This window comes from Camelus ferus, chromosome 2 (genome assembly GCF_009834535.1).
Source record: "Camelus ferus isolate YT-003-E chromosome 2, BCGSAC_Cfer_1.0, whole genome shotgun sequence".
Classification (NCBI taxonomy): Eukaryota; Metazoa; Chordata; class Mammalia; order Artiodactyla; family Camelidae; genus Camelus; species Camelus ferus.
The window spans coordinates 63,419,136-63,439,561 of record NC_045697.1 but is presented as its reverse complement, the minus strand read 5'-3'; the positions used below and the strand labels follow the sequence as shown (position 1 = coordinate 63,439,561).

At 33.5% G+C, this 20,426-nt stretch overlaps 1 protein-coding gene across 11 annotated transcripts in view; it reads right to left on the bottom strand.

Annotated features, from left to right (window-relative positions):
• CCSER1 (coiled-coil serine rich protein 1) overlaps positions 1 to 20,426 on the bottom strand; it is a 1,107,668-nt gene that overhangs the window by 642,046 nt on the left and 445,196 nt on the right. For all 11 annotated transcript variants that reach the window (XM_032459742.1, XM_032459692.1, XM_032459747.1 and 8 more), the window contains one exon: positions 3,541 to 3,618. In XM_032459742.1, coding sequence (XP_032315633.1) covers positions 3,541 to 3,618 — 78 coding nt within the window. The remainder of the gene's footprint in view (positions 1 to 3,540; positions 3,619 to 20,426) is intronic.

Genomic DNA, 20,426 nt, shown 5'->3' with positions numbered 1-20,426 from the left:
TGAGGCCAGCATTGGGAGAGAGGAGGTAGATGAGATTTTTGAGAGAAATCAGGGAGGATGGCAGAGGGAAGAAGGAGAATAGGTAGAATGGGCATGTCAAAGTTAACAAGTCAGCTTGATCATTCTACAGAAAAACTAAAACTCTTAATTAGCAGTTAAGCAGTCTACTCCCTTTTTCCTCATATTGAAGCCTCAGATTAATTATCTTGAATTATTATGATTCTATTGTGATTATTTGATAAAACATTATTCCACCCAGGTGAAATTAATGAGCCCTTGGCCTTTTTATAATAATGTAGTGGCATGTGTCAGACCATGTATATATATTTTATGTAATGCTGACTATTCTATTAAAATTGAAGTTAGGCATTTTCCCTTTGTCTTCAAATATGTGTCCATAACAAGAGTCTGCACAATTATAAAAACCTGGGCTCCTAGGAACTTCTCAGCACCAAGAGTCTGACTGGGAAATCTGTGAGTTTATTACTTGTGGAATACGTGGAGGATTGTGAATTATACATCTTTTTCTTATGAGGGGATTCACTCAAATGCTTTCATGGCCGACATGAATAGGGAATGGTGATGACCATGGTATTCATATGCCCTGTCCAGATGGAAAAACCCTACTTATCTCTGATCAGTCAGTTCTATCTGGAAGAAAGGCACAGAGTTCCCAGATCTTGCAGTTGATTAAGGGAAGACTAGATGGACTTTTGTGAGAAATACCCTCATTTTTGAATGACTAGCTAAGCCAAACAAAACACTACAGCATTGGGTTTTAAACGGTAAGTGCAAGAAGTTTAGCCTGAGGTGATCTGCTCTGTAAAGAGAATAGAGTTGTGAGTAAGTACATGGGCTTGGACTATCTTTCAGAACAGATCTGTTTTTGTTTAAAAATTAAGTTGAAGTATGTGCTCCAATACTAATAGTGTTGAAAAATAGTGTCTTATTGGGAAAAAGAAGCATCTGATCCCAAACAAAATTTAACTGTCATCTTTGATTCATGTATCTCCAAAGCTAAACCTACCTCTCATGACTCCTTGGAAAGGTCTCCAGGATGCTACCCAGTTTTCTTCTACATTTAATTTAATAGATCCTACTATGGTACATTCCTACTGATAGCCAATTTCTCTTCTAACATTTGAGTCAATAATACAGGTAGAGATATTAGTGGGGAGGTAATTACTAAAAATGTTTTAAATATATAGCATACCATTTGTCATTATGTCAAATGGTATGGTTAAAGTTAATTTAATCTGAATGTCATTCTAAAGATATTTAAAGGAAAGCATTTACCTTAATACACACTTGAGCCAAAACAGGATATCTCCCTCTAACTATTGAATGGGTGCTTCTAAAACAGACCAAGAAAAGGGATGGAATACTTTCTTTTATTAACCTAATTCCTTCCCAGGAGAAAAGATATAATTAAGTCTTTTAATCAGCCACCAAAACTTTTCTTTCAAAGGTCTTACTTCTTTAATACTAGGGCAGGTGGTTATGAAGTTGGGTTTTAGAATCACTATTTTAGAAAAGAAAACCTAAAGACTTAAAGATAATTAATCTTATTTTAACAGAAAAAATCATGCCACATTCTTGGGGAATGAGAAAAAAAGATATTCAATTTTTTTATATTTACCATGTTGGTCAAATATCAAAATTATCAATAAAATTTTAGATACAAATGAATTACAGTAATTAGGATTTTTCAGGGTATGGGTATCAGAAAACTTTAATATCTCCTGTGTGTTTTACTTTTTGACACATTTTTTTGCAATTAAAATGTACTATACTGCTAAGTGTGTCTCTCAAAATAGTTTCTGTATGTTTGGGTTTATATAAGGATAAGTAAGATTTCTATTACTTATTTAATGATAACAGTTTATAAACTAAAGATAAAAGAAGCAAGTGCAGGTGATTTTACATCTGATAAAACTGTTTTGAAAAAATATAAATAGTATTCTTCTCACAGAAGAAGTAAATTAAGAGATTCTGTAACTATATTGGTTACCAAAAGCCAATATTATCTATTATAAGCACTTGGAAGTTTTAACTGCATATAAAGCCACTTATACACATTAACACAGGCACACTGTTGATATCTTAGAATCAGTCTGAGAAACTAAAATAATTATATTTATATTAGATTTATATCAGCAGATTTTAGAATATATCTGATCTTTCCTTTAACCAACATTAAAAAATACATTAATTTTCAAAGAGGGCAGTCATAATCAATATATTAAAAAGAGAAAATGGTTTCTAGTGACACTTTGATAACTCAATTAAAAACTTGTTAAGAATATGATTCTTCTGTAAATTTTGTTCCACACACCATAAGATGAAATATTAAGGAATACTAAACTTTGAAACAATATTATTTTCTCCTTTTTCTGTAGAATGAGAAAATATTTCTCAATAAATAATGTAATCAGAATACTATTTAGTATTTAATAATTCTCTAATATAAAATAAGCCTTTAACAATTATTACTATCATTATGTAACAAAACATCTATAATTAGAAAACTAAAGTGGAATTTATAACCTTCTATTATTTTCATTTATTCAATACAGCAAATATTAAATATATGGAAATCCATGCCAGCCACTGAACTATCTATAAGCAATATGAAGTTGAATAAGATTTAGTCTTCATATGAAAAACAATGACAATTTTATGATAAAATACAAATCTTCATAATGAACCCCAAAATGTGTATTTACCTGTCTTTAAATCAACCTAACTGAAACTACTGCATGTCAGTAAATTGCATCATTCCAACTTTCCAAGGTTTTTTTCGTTCCCATGATTTTAAAGAGTGCCTTTATTTACAATAATCTTAATGAAATCCAAACATCCCTGTTACAAATATAAAATAGTTGATCTACAAGTTCTGGCTTAAAGAGAAACTCCTAATCTTAAATAGCAAAACAAGGTAAATATGTTAGTTAATATGATTTCATATTTGTAATATATATAGCCTCCCAAACTGAAGAATTCTATTTTAATCATACTACTTAAATACTTATTTGCATATTTTCTAAAATATTTTAAAAATTCAATGCTTGGAGGAATTATTTCATATTTCAATTCTTGATTTTGACCATTATTTTGTAAAGAATACACAATTAATTAATAATGACCTAGAGTCATCAATGAAAATTTAACCAGCTAATGAAAATGTAACTACTTGATGCCATACTCATTTCTTAAATTAATATAAATAAAAGATTTGAAACCTATAATTCATGTGACATCAAACTATTACATTGAACACTGTCTCTTCCATGCAAGGCAAACAATGTGTTATTTAAACTATTATTTTCTATCCAAAGCTTTACCTTTATTTAGCAACTAGAATGACAAAAGAGCAAAACAATAATAAAATTTTAACATTTAAAATAAGATCCTTAAAGAGTAAAGCAGTTAACCTTACCATTTATGCATAGACTATTTTACTATAGAAAAATAAGCATTTTTAAAGATACTAAAATATTATAAACATTATTTTAAAAAGTTTTTTTGTTTATATTTTACCTTGAAAGGCGATGGTTCTTCCGTAAGAGGACTAACAGGAAGTGAAGCAGTGCTACTTGCTGGGCTCATATCTGCACTCTACAAGAAAAACAAAATTGAATTAAAAAAGTCCTTTTTTGTAGTCATTTTTATTATTCCTAACTTAGAACTTAATTCTTCTTGTTAAAATAAAAAACAAATACACAAGTGAAATACAGGTATAGAAAAATTCAAATTATTATTATATAATGAATCATTCTTTATTAAGAAATAATTATCAAGAAATTAGTCAAACTATCACTTCTACATTTGCATTTCACATGCATGTTATTAAATATAATAATCATATTTTATGTTAGGATGACATTTAGTATTATATTTGTTTAGCTTATATTTTTACCTTTTTTTTTAATTGAGGTATAGTCAGTTTACAATGTTGTGTCAATTTCTGGTATACAGCACAATTCTTCAGTCATATATGAATAGGCATATATTCATTTTTTAATAGTTTTTACCTTTATTTGATAATTAACCTATCTGTAATCATTCACTATGTTGGTTTTTCAATCAATTTCAGGCTGATTTTCAAATATGTTATCCACTTTTTCCTTTTATGGAGATTTAAATCATTGTATCAAGTTTTTTTTTTTAATTGATGTACAGTCAGTTACAATGTATTAATTTCTGGTATACAACATAATGTCTCAGTCATGCATATATATATATATACATATATTCATTTTCATATTCTTTTTCATTAAAAGTTATTACAAGATATTGAATATAGTTCTCTGTGCTATACAGAAGAAATTTTTTTATCTATTTTTATGTCCCAGTTTTTATTCATCATGAAAAGTATATCTACCATTAATTTACAATTACAAAATAAATATTAAATTTTAAAAATTCCCATATTCATAGCTCTTGAGAAATTTTCTTACTACATTCAGCTAAGCAAAAATGTAAGGACAAAAGATTCACACAAATATAAGAGAATTATTGGAATGTTGCTAACGTTGTTCTTCTAGTCCTTTAAAAATATGATGAATTAAAACTTCTTAAGCGATTAGCCTAAATAAAGAGATGTTGGTTAGAAGCTTTTCATTATTTTTCCTAAAAGCAAGAAAAAGATTCTGATAATAAGTAGCAATAGAAGTTATTTTACTATGTTCTTAACTCATTCTCTCAGAGGAATTCTTCCATTTAAGTAGATAAGCAAGTAAAACATTGGGGAAAAAAATGCACACCTAAATTTTTTCAGCTTGGTTTCCAAATGTACATGGACACAAATTTGCAGTAAAGATTAAAGCACAAACATGAATTAACTTTGATTGAAATAAGGGAATAAGTAGACAGATAACTTTGGCTGACTTAAATTCCAACAAAAGAATATTTCCAAAGAATAGATGCTGCAACTGCTAAAAATCGTTAGTCTCTTTCTAGTCAAAGATTATTTTCAGTTCATTTTATTCAGATGAACAATGAACTGGACACATTTTAAATATTCATTAAAGTAGGATTAATTCTGACTGTCTAGTCCAGAAACAACAGATATGAACTATAAACACAGTATAATTTTTAATATAACATGTACCTACTTTAGAAATTGACATAAGCCTGCACATTGAGTTAAATGGCTAAAGGAGGAAATTAGATAAAAACTGAACAATAATTTACTAAAGGAAACAGGAAAATACATGCACCAGATACCTGAGGTGAGTTAGTTACTGACTAAATTCTAAATGTATTCAGAGCTTCTTGGCCATTTATTAGATCAAAATCAGGAAATATTGTGAATTTCTGACTTTCACTATCTGATTATATGATGTAATGTAGAAACAAAGAGGTTTTCTTAAGAATGAATTCACTTCAGGATTCTAACATAAGAAATGAGTGCAATATTTTTACAGGAATAGAAAACCAAGACCCTTCAGCTGTTTCTTTCATCATTAGATTTTTCATGAAAAACTGAGCAAGTGATAAGAGTACAGTTCATACGCAGTTGAATTATCTGATATTTTCCTAAAGTACTGATATTTTACATAGCATTTTAAAGTATTGTGTCCTTAAAAATCATTTGTTCAAAAGACAGAGATGGCATTCAGTTGTGAAATTTTAGAAGCCTGGATCAGATGAAGGTTTTTTAACTTCCATAAGAAGAGCTCAAAATAAAGCTTCATGATTAACTTCTTTTAGGGTTGAGGTCTCCCACAAAGTCCCAGAAATAAATGTGTCAATTCTAAGCACCATGAAAAGCAGGCTAAAATTTGCATCATATAACCTTGATTCTTTGAATGTCATTCTTAGAGAAAACTTTGTTTTAGCTTTAACTTTCAAATCAATCTTACAGTGTGACACTTTAATTCTATTGCTCTTAGGAAATCTTGAGAAAAGTGTTTTTAAAAAGCAAATCAATCTTATATGACGACATCTGATAAACTGCTCTTAATTTTCAAGTTGAGAATTATATAGCAAAAAATAGGAAAAAGATATCTTAATTTGTAGCTTATTGTTTTCCCATTTGTGTTTCAGTGATATGTTATTTAGGTGTCGTTTCATTTATTCACCCTTTAGATAAAATACTATAGTAAATCCTTCAGATACAAATCTTATCCATGCTTCATATTTTAATTCATTTACCCTTTCGTTCAATGACAGCAATACCGACTCAACTGTACATCTAAATACAAATTAACAAAGTACTCTTAAGTTACATTTGATTTTTTTAAAGCTAACAGTATGTGTTTTTTCATAATTTTCTTCATAAATTATTTTGTCAGAATTATGGCTTCATTTGCTTTTAATGTATTTCAGAGACTTAAGAAATGTTAGGTTCACAATAATGTGCCAGTCAATCCCATGAGAATATGGAAAAGCTATTCTGTAAAAGACGTAAATCATCCCAACAAAAGGAATGACAGATTATAAAATGCCAATCCTAATTCTGATTATCTGAGTGTTTTTAAACTTGGCTTTCTGGTTCTAAGTACAGTAAATGCCTGCTTCATTCCAACATTAGGGTGATTAAATAATACGCTTAAAATGCTATTTGGGTAGACTTTCCCCCTTTCTACTTCTATCTCATGTATGCTAAGATCTCTTTTATTTTTTTCCAATTTGAGTTTAACATTAAGTATAATCTTTAAGTTAAATACCAAAATCTGGACAAATACTTACTTCTGAGCAGACCAGAGATATTCTGATGAATCTCTCTTCTCATGCATATTGCTCTTCAGAATTCTTTCTATTCATCTAGCTTTAAGAAACTACTTGCTTTGTTGCTGTTTTTTAGAATAAAATTTCCCTACATTTGCGAACTATCTCATCCATCATCTTCATCCTCTTTTTCTTTAAATCAACTTTGTTGAAGTATAATATACCTATACTAAAATATAACTTTCAAAAATGTACAGTTAGATGAGTTTTGACAAATGTACCCACATGTATAACTACCATCAAAACCAAGGTATAAACAGACCATTCTCACCACCTCAAAATGTTCTCTCACTATTGATGATTAGTAAGTATATCCTGTTTTGTGAAGTGTCTGTTCAAATACTTTGTCTACTTTTCTTTTTCATTGGGTTATATGGATACAAATCCTTTGTCACATGTATTTATTCTGAATATTTTCACCCAGTTTGTGGCTTATCTCTTCATTTTCTTAGCAGTGTCTTCAAAAGAACCAACGCCTTCCAACTTAATTGTCTTTTATTTGTTTGTTTTTTTATGGTTTATGCTTTTGGTGCTTCACCTGAGAAATTTTGTCCTACTTCAAGTTCTTAAAGATTTTCACTTATGTTTTCTTCTATCAACCTTCAGATCAATACATGATGGCCAAAAACACAGCAGTTAGGATTCTATTCTTTGAAAATGTTGTTGCAATTTCCTAGTGTTAAATGAACATTAAATAATCTTAATATTTGTACTGTACATGTTCTAGTATAAGGATTTTCATGAAGATTACTTTGTATTTAAGCAAGTAACCTCAGATTTTAGCCAGTCTCACACATGAGATGGGAATCTAACAGTTACTGGTGGCTTAACCATACTTTAATTTGAATAAACCAAAATTTCAAGCTATTATCTGCTTGTGAGTGTGTTGCTGGAGGAGAGGAAGTCTTTGCTAAAGTACTGGAAACTTAAAATTAATATAAAAGATTCTCCTGACAGTGATTGCTTATGGAACTTCCTGGACAAATGGATGGCAGAAGGAAAGAAAGCCAGCTTTAAATGGAGAGGAGAACAGTAATGCCAAGAAGAGCAATGTGTCTATCATCTCACAGACTCTTTCTCTTACTGTTGATTCATCTCTGAGGAGAAAGAGGGCACAAGTAGAAATAAAAAGAGCTTTTTAAAATAAAATTCTGAGGAACAAGAGGAACAGTCCCCTCCTGTTCAAATTTCTCAGTGGAAAAAAAAGGATTTAAGCACATAGAGATGGTCTGCAAACACCGTGTCATTTTGGCATATGAAGAGCTGCCACACAATATTGGTGAAGAGGATCGACAGATTTCAGTGAAAAGGACACCACACTAGAGGAGACTGTGGTGGGAGGCTGAATAGAGCTTTTCTTGGCTCCTATGAGATGGGTCATAAAAATGTATATGAATACTCAGGGACAATTTTTAAGAAGCTGGAAATTGCAGATAACTGACCTCAGTGAATTTTTCAGTCTCAAGTGCCCTGGTACCAACTTTGACTACCAATTTAGTGCCTACTCTGACTATCAACATTGATGTCATATTTACTACAAGTTATTGTTGAGAAAAAAATAAGTATACAAAGTTAAGCTTATTTCTTATAAATCCAGAAAATGAACAGTAAGGATTTGCAAATCGTAATAGGTGGTCTTTCCCCAATAAATAATGAGCATGGAAGAAAATAGTTTTGTTTTATTACTAAAAAATTTTCCCAGGTTAAATTTGGGAAAATGGAATACTATCTCTTACTACAAATAATGCTTAAAATGTTTAGTTAGAAAATGTAACCACATTCAATTGACACTGCTCAACTGTCAATGGCCAAAGTATACACCTGAGGATTCTGACACTCAGTACACTTGTCACCAACGAAATAGGGAAACTGAAGAGTATGAGACACTATTAATACTTACTAAACCACTGTTGAAACTTGAATGCCACATCCTCTCTCAGCTTCTAATATTATATGTATTACTGATAAATACAAGTATGAACTCATTGTAATAGCTTTGAGAAACACAGTATTGTTCTTTTGATATAATGAGATAAAGAACTCTCAATGGATTCACAAATAATCTAGCACTTGATACAGTTGATGCTTTGTGTATAAAATCTGCAATCAGCCATTTGTGTAATCACATAAGAATTAAAATGAAAATTCAGCTTTGAAATACTTTTTCCTTAATTCATGAATTAGGGAGTTGCTTTTTATTTATGAAAATGAGAGAATTTTTACAAGTATTCAAAATATTTTTAGTCTATAAATTATATTTTATTTCTCCTCTGATCTGGGGGAAAATATGTCAGTTTTATTAAATAAAATATTCTTTATTAATGCCCAATGCCTAGAAATTGGATTTCTTCTAATAAAGGAACTAGGGCTCCTTGGAGAAACAGCTGACTTCTGGGATGAGGCAAAGAATGTACAGCTTGTGCCAGAAAGTAAGGAAGTGCTCAAAAGTGCTTGAAAGATAAAAGGCAGGGGTGTGCCCAAGGGACACAAGAGCCAATGTGAGAGAGCTCCCAAGCGTCAAAGCTGGAGCAATCTGAGCAATAAAATAAATAACACAGTATTGGAGTACAATTAAAAGCATAAAACAAAAAAAAAATCATAAAATCATGTATAAATAAATAAGCAACTGAATAAATAAATAACTGGGGAGAAGAGACAAATCTCTCTTACAGAAATAATCCAAATAATTTATGTAGATACTGCAACTCTTTAAGAGGTGGGACTTAACATCACATCCACACCCCTAGGATGTGTTTAGTGACTTGCTTCCAAGAAGTAGAGTATGAAAAGGGGTGAGAGGTAACTTCACAGTAGAGAAGCTTGGCAAACAATAGCTCAAACAAGTGATCAAAGTTAACATCCTGCAGACAATATGATATATGATAAGAGGAGTACTTCACCTCTGTGGTCTTTCTCCCCAAAGCCAATGACTTCAGTCCAATCATGACAAAAATACTGGACAAACTCAAATTGAAGGACATTCTGCAAAAATCTGACCAAAGTCAAGGTCCTCAAGGACAAGGAAAGACTGAGAACTGTTACAGATTATGTCGCTATGGAAATATGATGACTAAGTGGCATCTTGGATAAAACCCTCAGACAGCAAAAAGGACATTAGGGAAAACTGGTGATATGTGAATAAACTGCTGAGTTTAGTCAATAGTAATGTACCAATAAGGGGTCTTGGTTGTGATAAGTGGATTCTGCTGAGGAAGGGTGATAACAATAGAGGAGACTGGATGAGGGGTTTATGAGAGTTCTCTGTACTATCTGCGCAACTTTTCTCTAAATCTGAAACTATTTCAAAATAAAAAGTTTATTTAAAAATATTCTTTATTATCAATAGAACCAGGCTTTTCAGGATTATAATACATGACTGTCAATATACTCATAGTTTCTAAGTTTTCATAACTAAGCTTTTATAACTAAACTTTCATTTGTAAGCTTTCCAAGGTATTAAAACTTTCATAGAAATAAATTTTGACAGATCATCTTAATGGGATGCATAACCTCTCCACCAAAGAATCTTTAATCCTCTATGAAGATTTCACCAAAAAGCTGATGTTAAATTGTTTTGCATACTTCCCTGTTCCGTAGGGGAATGTGGAAGGAAAGCTATAACTATGTAAAATGATCTATTTGTTTGGGTACTTATAAGGTGTTTGGTAGAGTGCGTTTGCATTATTAATATTTGCTGAATGCCATAATTCTATAGTACAGATCCATTTATTATATCTCCTCTGAAAGCATAATTAATGGATCTGCCCTATAGAATTAAAATTCGCTTGTAAGGATTTTTTGAAGTGAAACACGATCATTTGGCTCATATATGTTGAGTACATAAACAGATTTTAATGTAAGTGAAATATTTAAATTGTTTAAGCTGTTAGAGTAAAAAGTATGGTAGAAAGTAATTCTTGAGGTCTAATAAAATTAAATGGTCATCCAAATGTGGTAAATGTAATTTGAGTATGCATTCTCATAGTTCTAAAATTAGGTAAAAAATAGACACCACAAGTTATACAGTGTGTTGCTGTTTTAATACTCAGTGTGTTATTACTGATAAAGAATTTTGGATAATTTAGATTTCTATAGTATAAGTGGGCTACTTTTCTTGAAAATATTTTCCTTTTATTAGACATGGTGATTTTAAATTTTGCCATCGTTTGTCCCACTGGACATTTTTGTCCCAAAAAGTCAGTAAGGAAGGAAATGCAGAGCATCTAACTATGGCACAGAAATACATTCTTTACATATTAGTGGATAGACTTTTGAGCACTAATATGTGTCCTTCATCAGGTACATCCTATAGATGACAATGAGCCAACAGCCCTGGGCTCCTCCAGTCCAGGGTGCTGACCACTGAATTTCAAGCACACCTTTGTGAGGAACCAGTTAACCATGGGAAAGTTGATTCTACCCACTTCATTCCTTAAGGAGTATATTTCCCATGCTTATTTGTTTACTGTCTTGGCAGTAAACCAAAATGAGAGCAACATCAAATTGACTACAATATCTAAATCAGAACTAGCTCTTTCCAAGCTCAGCAACCTTACCAATTTGAGTAAGGTTTCTCTATCTGGCACATTGTCTCTGAATGAAAATGCAAGGTTTTTGTCTTTATAATACATTCTTGTAGTTGATATCTGGTGTTTTTGCCTCCAACATCCAATTCATTTCACTGTGTTAACATTTGAATTTTCCTTTGGGGAGTGATTTCTCCTAGACTCTCAATCCCATTTGTTTTGAGTAGTGCTGATCCAATGTCCTTGAAATAGTTGTGAGCTTTTAACCAGGGCCTAGCCAACCTTTCCCACTGGACACCAAAAAGCACAAGAGCCAATGATGCTCAAATCTGGGAACTGTGTTGGAATTTTGATAAAAAGATGCTTTCATTCAGCTCATGCTGCTAAGGTCAGAGAATGTGTTTCCATCTGAACTGACAGAGGCCACCAAGTAGGTGGGACACCCCTAGAAACAAACCCAGTGCAGAGTCAATACAAGAAATGGAGAGAAAGAAACTGAGTCCTAAAGGCATTTTTGACATATTCATAACCTAGTTCTACATGGGCAAATAGTTTTCAAAAACCAATATGCCTAAGATTTAACCAATATGCTTGGGAAGTTGCAAGTTATAGAATCTAAAATTTGGAATTAATTGTTAAATTAATTTCTAAATTTTGAGGGACTCAGATTATAAATTTTTTTGAATTTGGAGCTTCATGAGATTCGGTTAAAAAACTCCTTGATATAAGAAAATATAAGACTGTATTTACTTATCCCTTTTAAATTATATATAGGTATTACATACATTTAAATATATATTTAAATTTACTTTTGACTAGTAACACATTCATATAGTTCAAAATTCAAAAGGCACAATATCTTTTTCCAGGAAAAGATTTCTCTTCCACTTCTAGTCCTCAGCCACCCAGAAGTCACAAATCTTACCAATTTATTGCATAACCTTCTACAGATATTTTATGTATATAATAGAAACACACACATCTATATATCTATATCTACATATACACATATATAGTCATTTTTTTCTTCCATACATACAGGATAATGTGTTCTTCAACTGGCCTTTTCAAATTACCATGTATTTGTATGTAATACGTTTCCTCATTCTTTTATATGGCTGTAAAATATTTCATTTTATGGATATATCATAATAAAGTTAACCAGTGCTGCATCCCCACTCTTTTGCTATTACAAACACTGTCTCACCATGTATTCTCTACTTCAAAAGACCTTTAGTACAGATTCACAAGGTAAACAATAGCTCTGGTTGAAGTTCACCTTCTTAAAATCACAGAGATTTTTTTAAAATCATAACTAAAAAATCTCTTGCTGCCTGATATCAATAATCAAAGATAGTTGAGAGCAACAATATCCCAATAAATGTCTGGCTCAGTGTTGAGTTAGCTTTGCTTTTAACCCTACTCTGATTTTGTGATCAATCCTAGTTACTACTCATTACTTCATTGCTTTGTCACTAAATCAAAGCTGTGACCAAACCCCAAAGTAACCTAAATTACTTGGCTATAACAAAGATATAAACTAGCTCATTCTTTCAGACTGAATCCCACAGGAGAAATCAGGACTCAGTTAGCAGTTTGTAAGTTTCAGAAATTAAATTATATCAACTCAAACAGGGACAAGTAGATTTTGTTGGGATGATTCAGAATAACTAAATAAATAAGATACTGTTCTTAGAATGACAATCTCCAGGTCCATCCATGTTGCTGGACTAGACTTCAATTTTAAAAAAAAAAAGAGAGAGAGAGACTGTTCTTAATCAGATACTAGGTAACATATTAACTAACAACAAAATCTAAACTTGGCTTAAGAAGTCAGGGTGGCAACCTATTTGAGTTGTTTCCTTTTAGTAAAGAGAACCATTCAGAAACCATATTATGGAGCAGAAGATTTGTTGTGTGAATGAAAATACTGCAACCATATCAGTAAACAAAGAATGCTGAAACCAAGTCATCAGCGGCTGCCACCCCCCCCCCCCCCCCCCCCCCCCCCCCCCCCCCCCGTGAGGACAGGCCTGCAGCCCAGCCTCTGCAGCCACTCACAATGGTGCACTCTGAGGGGACTCAGAATAAGAAAGGACAGGATACTGGCCCTAGATAGCTAGGTGCATGTCAAAGGAATGAATTCAATGAGCCCAAATGTTTGCTTCCTCCCATACATAGAAAAGCACTAAATTCTTTAACTTGAGGTGCCTGGTTTTCTTTAGATAACAAGTAATCTTTTATTGTTCCAACTACCTGGTATTTGTTGTAAAGCTCCTATATATTTTAGCTCCTCCCCTACCTCTTCAGAGCAGTCCCTCAGAGGATCTGAGAGGCTGTCATTCAGGCTTGAGTCCTCCCGCCAAATAAAATATAACTCTTAACTTTTAGGCTGCGCATTTATTTCAGTCGACAGTTGTTAAGTATTAAGTTAGAAAAAAGTAGTAATTGGATTCTCCCAAAGTATGCTTTATATCAAGCTATGGTAAATGTATAAAGAAACACGAATCATTTACATTCCAAGAGCTTCCTACTTCAAGCAGTGCTAGAGCTTCACCATCATGACAAAATCCGTATTATCTCATTTGTTTAAAAATTTAAAAGTCTTAGAAGAAATAAAAGCAAGAATAAACAAATGGGACCTAATGAAACTTACAAGCTTCTGCACAGCAAAGGAAACCATAAGTAAAACAAGAAGAAAACCTACGGAATGGGAGAAAATTTTTGCAAGTGAAACCGACAAAGGCCTGATCTCCAGAATATATAAGCAGCTCATATGACTCAATAAGAAAAAAATAAACAACCCAGTCCAAAAATGGGCAGAAGACCTAAACAAGCGATTCTCCAAGGAAGAAATACAAATGATCAATAGACATGTAAAAAAATGCTCAATATCACTAAATATCAGAGAAATGCAAATCAAAACTACAATGAGGAATCACCTCACACCAGTCAGAATGGCCATCATTCAAAAATCCACAAATGACAAATGCTGGAGAGGCTATGGAGAAAAGGGAGCCCTCCTTCACTGCTGGTGGGAATGCAGTTTGGTGCAGCCACTGTGGAAAACAGAATGGAGAGTCCTCAAAAGACTAGGAATAGATTTACCATATTACCCAGGAATCCTACTCCTGGGCATATATCCAGAAGGAACCCTACTTCAGGATGACACATGCACCCCAATGTTCCTAGCAGCACTATTTACAATAGCCAAGACATGGAAACAGCCTAAATGTCCATCAACAGATGACTGGATAAAGAAGATGTGGTATATTTATACAATGGAATACTACTCAGCCATAAAAACCAACAACATAACGCTATTTGCAGCAACATGGATGCTCCTGGAGAATGTCATTCTAAGTGAAGTAAGCCAGAAAGAGAAAGAAAAATACCATATGAGATCGCTCATATGTGGAATCTAAAAACAAACAAACAAACAAAGCATAAATACAAAACAGAAATAAACTCATAGACATAGAATACAAACTTGTGGTTGCCAAGAGGGCAGGGGGTGGGAAGAGAGAGACTGGGCTTTCAAAATTGTAGACTAGATAAATAAGACTATACTGTATAGCACAGGGAAATATATATAAGATCTTATGGTAGCTCACAGAGAAAAAAATGTGATAATGAATATATATATGTTCATGTATAATTGAAAAATTGTGCTCTACACTGGAATTTGACACAACATTATAAAATGATTATAAGTCAATAAAAAATGTTAAAAAAAATTTAAAAGTCAATTTCCAAAAGCACAATGACTTCATGCCAGACACACTACAATGTAATTTAAGATAGAAATAGCTAATCTTATTAGCAATATATTTCTTTAAACCAGCCTATTTTTGTTGATGATGGTATTGGTTACCTCAGCAATGACTAAGCTTATTCATTTTAATTTTGCTTTTGTTTTTCTCCAATTTTAAGAAACTACAGTTTCTACTCATATCCCAATTCTGGAAGTACATGATATTTGAACCTTAAAGTCCCTATTTCATTTCCCTAAGTTATTGTACAGATATTGTAAGGCTGAGTTTCTGTTTTTACATACTATTTCTCTCAAGGGGAGAAATTCTGTCCCTGATCTCTAGTCTCTAAGGCTGAATCCAAACCAGTTGTTGCTGCACCTCCTTATGACCTGAATCTCCACTATCCCTTGATTTGTTTATTTTCTCGAACATTCTTGGTACATTCTGCTGCTGCCACAGCTGAAACTATGGTCTTACTTCATTAACAACATTTAACAAGCAGTAATGAGAATCTAACACAAACCAGATTTTATGATGTACGTTTAATAAAAATAGTCCCTACTTCCAGTTATCTTAAATTCATCAGAGGAGATAAACAAGTGTGAAAAGTACAAATGAGAAAAAGGAATTCCTAAGTAAATAGATAGATAAACAAACAAAAATCTAATTGTTCAAGATAATCATTGATTTAATATGTGTGTATGTACTTTTTTCCCCAGTTTTTTTCTGTCAATGTAATTGATTGGAATAAATGCACATTCTCTGTTTTAAATTTTTCCCCCAACTACATTCTCAGGAATTTTCTCACATCAAATATTTTCCTTCAGTGTACTTTCTGACAAAGGCATGAAATTCCATCATACAAGTATAACTTTATTCATAAGTCTCCTAATTTTTGACATCCTGGCATCTCCATTCTTTTCTTTACAATTACCTCTGTGATGATATTCTTAAAACAGATCTGTGATTATTTCTTTTAACACATTTGTAGAATTATAAATTCTCAATTAAAGAATACACACATAACTGGCTAACTTCACACATAGTATCAAAATTCTTTCAAAGCTAGTGTACTGACTTTTACTTGAGAATTTTGAGAGTTATAAATTTTTTGCACCTTCAATAGGCAAAGAGAAATATATCAAATTACTTAATAGACTGTGACTTAACTGATTGGTTAAATGTTAGGTGGGAAAATACAACTTTAAATTTCATTCAGATAACTTTAAATAAATTAAAACACTAAATATAAAAACAACCCCAAGAAGAACTTGAAGAAAATATAGGTAAACATTAGCTATCAATTATAGAACGGGGAGGACTTTTCTAAACATAAACATAAATAAATCATAAAGTCAAAGACTGATATTTCTGATTATGTTTAATTTTCTGCATTTAAAGAAAATAAAATTATACATCAAATAAAACATTTGTAAATTTTAGAAGTTTGCGGGGAACACTTATTCTACATTCCTGGCTTTTCCTTTCATGTAGAAGGAACTCTCCTAGAGTTACACTCTCAGCTTCTCTGCCCAGCAAAGAAAGGACCACTTTCCTTGCTGGTAAGTTTGGGATGGATGAACTCAGTGTGCTTGAGTCAGCTCATTCCTCTTTCTTTTGCTAGCTGGATCACGTGCAGAGAGCCTGCGTTCTGTTCAACAGCTCTGCAGTCAGCTTTTTCCTGCTAAGGTCTGAGTGAGAGCCTTCAGCCTTAAATCCTAAGAGTTTTAACCTGGAAGGTTGCCTGCAGTTTATAGAGACTTTCCCCATGGGCAAGGAGATATTTTTACATCTTTGTGAGTGTTAAGTGGTGGTCTGTGGGATGAATGGGCCTCAACAAAGCCTCTAGGCCCCAACAACATCAGAAAGACAATGTCCATTGTTAGTCTCAGCTAAAGCACAGATGCCATGGCCTTAGGAGTTGCAAGTTGCTGCTGGTCGATTTTGAACTATAAGGAGCAGCTTTCCATTAGCAGATTTGGCTGGTGTAGTACTGAAATGGAAGGAAAGAGCACCTTTCCATTCTTAGACCTTTTAAATGCTGATAAGTAGGACAGTGTTGGCAGCTTTCAAACTGGAAGACAGCTGAAATCTGTGTCTGCAAGAGAATGCTAGTAATATTCTAGCTTTAAATTCTAAGTGCAAGACCTAGTATTTAAAACTGGATATGTTGCCTGAAGTAGGTGGCTTCTAGAAAGGCCAGTGATCCCTTTTCTTGTATTTGCACTCTTGTATAATCCTCTCCCCTTGAGTGTGGACTGGATTTGGGAACTTGCCTAAAGTAAAATGTGGCAAAAGCTAGGTTAGAAGAGACTGCAGAATGGCAAGCTTGGAAGCTTAAGAAGGCGATTATAGTGAGATGAGAGCTGATGATGGGTTGGACAAGGTTTTATTATTATAGATGGTAAAAATTGGTTGGAGAATATGTAGATTTTGAAGGTAGAATGAAAAAATTTCCTGATGACTTGGACATGGACTTGGAGAGAAATAGGAGACAGGGATGATTTCTAATGTTGTGCCTAAACAAACAGAAGGATTAAGTAGGAATTTATCAGAATAGGAAAGATGCGAAAGTAACACATTTGAAATGAAAAAAAAAATCAGTAATTCAGTTTGTTCAAGTTAAGTTTGAAATTCCAGTTGGACGTGGGAGTACAGATGTCAGGTAAGCACTTGGACACACTACCTGAGAGGATGGAGAACAAGATCATGAAAAAACAGTAGTTCAGGGAGCCGATATACCAAGATGAAGCAACAAATGGATACATAAAAGCTATTTCAGGAGTAATATTGGAAATAATAAAAATAAATAAAGATTTATAATCTTTCAAGAATAGGGGGAGGATGGTGATGGAGGTCTAACAAAGACCACAATAAAGGGGGTAACTAGTAGAATAGTCTGATGGACTTGAAGCTTTGAATCAAGAAGTGAGACAGGAGGGAAGGGGTCAGGGCACAACCACTGAAGGAATGACGCAGCAACTGAGGACAGGACAAAGTGGTTAGAACCAATGTGGCAGAAGATTCGACTTCCAGTAGAACTTGAGCCTCATGGCACACCCATAGGCGCCATGACAGTTCCTAGGTGGATCATAAAAGGTTAAGAACTGGAAATTCCCGACCCTTTCCCAAAATAATTGGAATAATCCTCCTACTCATTAGCATATGAAATTACTGAGCCCATAATACCTGTTGTTACCCCACAACAGGTCTCTCTCTCTTGCTTTCTGTGATGGCCCATGCTCTGTCTATGGAGTGTGCATCTACTTTTACTTTAAACTAAACACCCCCAAACCTCTCAATCTCTCTCCCCCTCGCCTTTGAGATGGCCCACATTCTGCCTATGGAATGTTAATCTCCTAAATTGCTCCCCCTTCTGAGTGAGACAGACCCCACTCTGTCTATGGAGTGTGTATCTCCCTGAATAAACTTACTTTCACTTTACTATGCCTCGCTTTTAAATTCTTTCCTGCGTGAGACAAGAACCTATTCTCCCGCAACATTAGGGAGGCAGAAAAGACACTGGTCAAGAAACTGTAAGGAGTAGCAAGAGGGACATCTGCCTCTTCTCTAGACCCTATATCATGAGGGGTGTGGTCTTGAAAACATCCACCACATAGTTTATGTGACTATTAACCAAAATGACTTCACCCAAATTATTCTTTCACAATCCATCTCAGAGGAGATAAGAAGTTTAGCATCTTCCTGTAGCAAATACCCCTACGACCAACTTAACCAATGTACTACAAAGGAAAACCAAAAAGGGAATGAGGGGAATAAACAAAAAGTATTTACATAAGCATTACATCCATTATCTAAATTTTGTTTTGCTGTGTTATATACTGCAATGTTTCTGAGAGTCACATATAGTTTACCTCTTTTTCCATATTTCATCCTTTTCCAGACTCCCTCAATTATCAAGTAACCTTGTCATATTCACCAGAATCTGTGCAGTCCCAATAGCTAAATCCTGACCATGGAATTTTGGCATCTTTTTTGCTAAACTGGTAGCAGAGAACTTTCCTCCTAACACATCCCAAACTCATGTTCATTTACATTACACAAATCATCTGAAATTGGTCACCAGAAAGGATTATTTACACTACAGAAGTTAGAAAATGTTATGAATTAGGGCATTTTTATTTGTTTATTGTTAACCATTTACCTGCATAGAACTGGACACAGTCAACACGCAAACATACACCACATACGATTTATGAAAGACCTTAAGAGGGAGCAGATGAAGCTTTAATTCCATTTATTTATTTCTTTATGCCTTCACTCTTTAGAAGGAAACAATCACAAAATACATGGGTAATGTCAATTGTTAAATAGGGCTTGTTTTGCAAACTCTGCCATTTTCTAAGTTTTCATCTGTATATGGGACTAAAGACTTGATTTAAAACATCAGAACCTTGTCTACACTGTTGTATTTCCAGAGGTCCCCTCAGCTCAGTCTCTCCCCTCTCCAATCCTTCCCACACCCTAACACCAGAGGGATCTTTCTGAAACGTGGTACTGCATGCCCTTCCTTTGCTGAAAGGTTTCAACATTTCCCTTAGGCCATGGATGAATTCCACTTGCTTTAGGCTGGCATTCAGGCCCTTCAAACTGAGAACAAAGTCCTGTTTTAGTTGCTTCACCCTTACTTAGCCTGAGTGAGTTCAACTTCCAAGACAAATTATCAGCTATATTTCTAACAGTCTTTTTAATCATAATCCTTCTCCTGACACTTAACTTGCTTTCAGTTTTTATGACCTCTTCACCAAAACATTTGGAAATGCCCTTCTCCAGTAACCCTAGTATCCAAATTTCATTTACAGTTCAGCTCAGATGCCCACTCCTCCATGAAAACTTCTCTAGTCCTTTCAACAGTAAGCGACACTGCAATACCCTGAATTCCTGTAGCACATTATCTGTGCCCTTTGGGGGCTCTTATAATATTTTAACTTATCACATTTTGGGGGTATGTATCTTACTTCCTTTCTAGATTTCAAGGTCCCTGTGAGTAGTGTCCTTATTTTACACATGTATTCCTTAGAGTGCAGAATAAAAAGGCTTTCACATAGCAGATACCAGAAAACAAAAACAAAAACATAGATCAATTTCCTCCTTTTATACTCCTTTGTAAAAAGCTTCTCAGGTCATCCTTATTTGCCACCAAGATTGAGAATATTTAGGTTACATGAATGAATAGATCAATGAATGCTGAATTTGGTCATATTTTTTGAAAGGTTTCCTAAAGATTTGTTCAAGAAGCAAATAAATGGGCTTCTTGGGGGTGGGGGTGGGGATGTAGTATCTGGATAAAAGAGTAGGTAAGAATCAGCATTTTATTATGGATTGCTTTAGAGGATACATGAAGGAAGGATACAAAAGAAGGAATTTTTGTTTCATTTTTGTTTGTTGA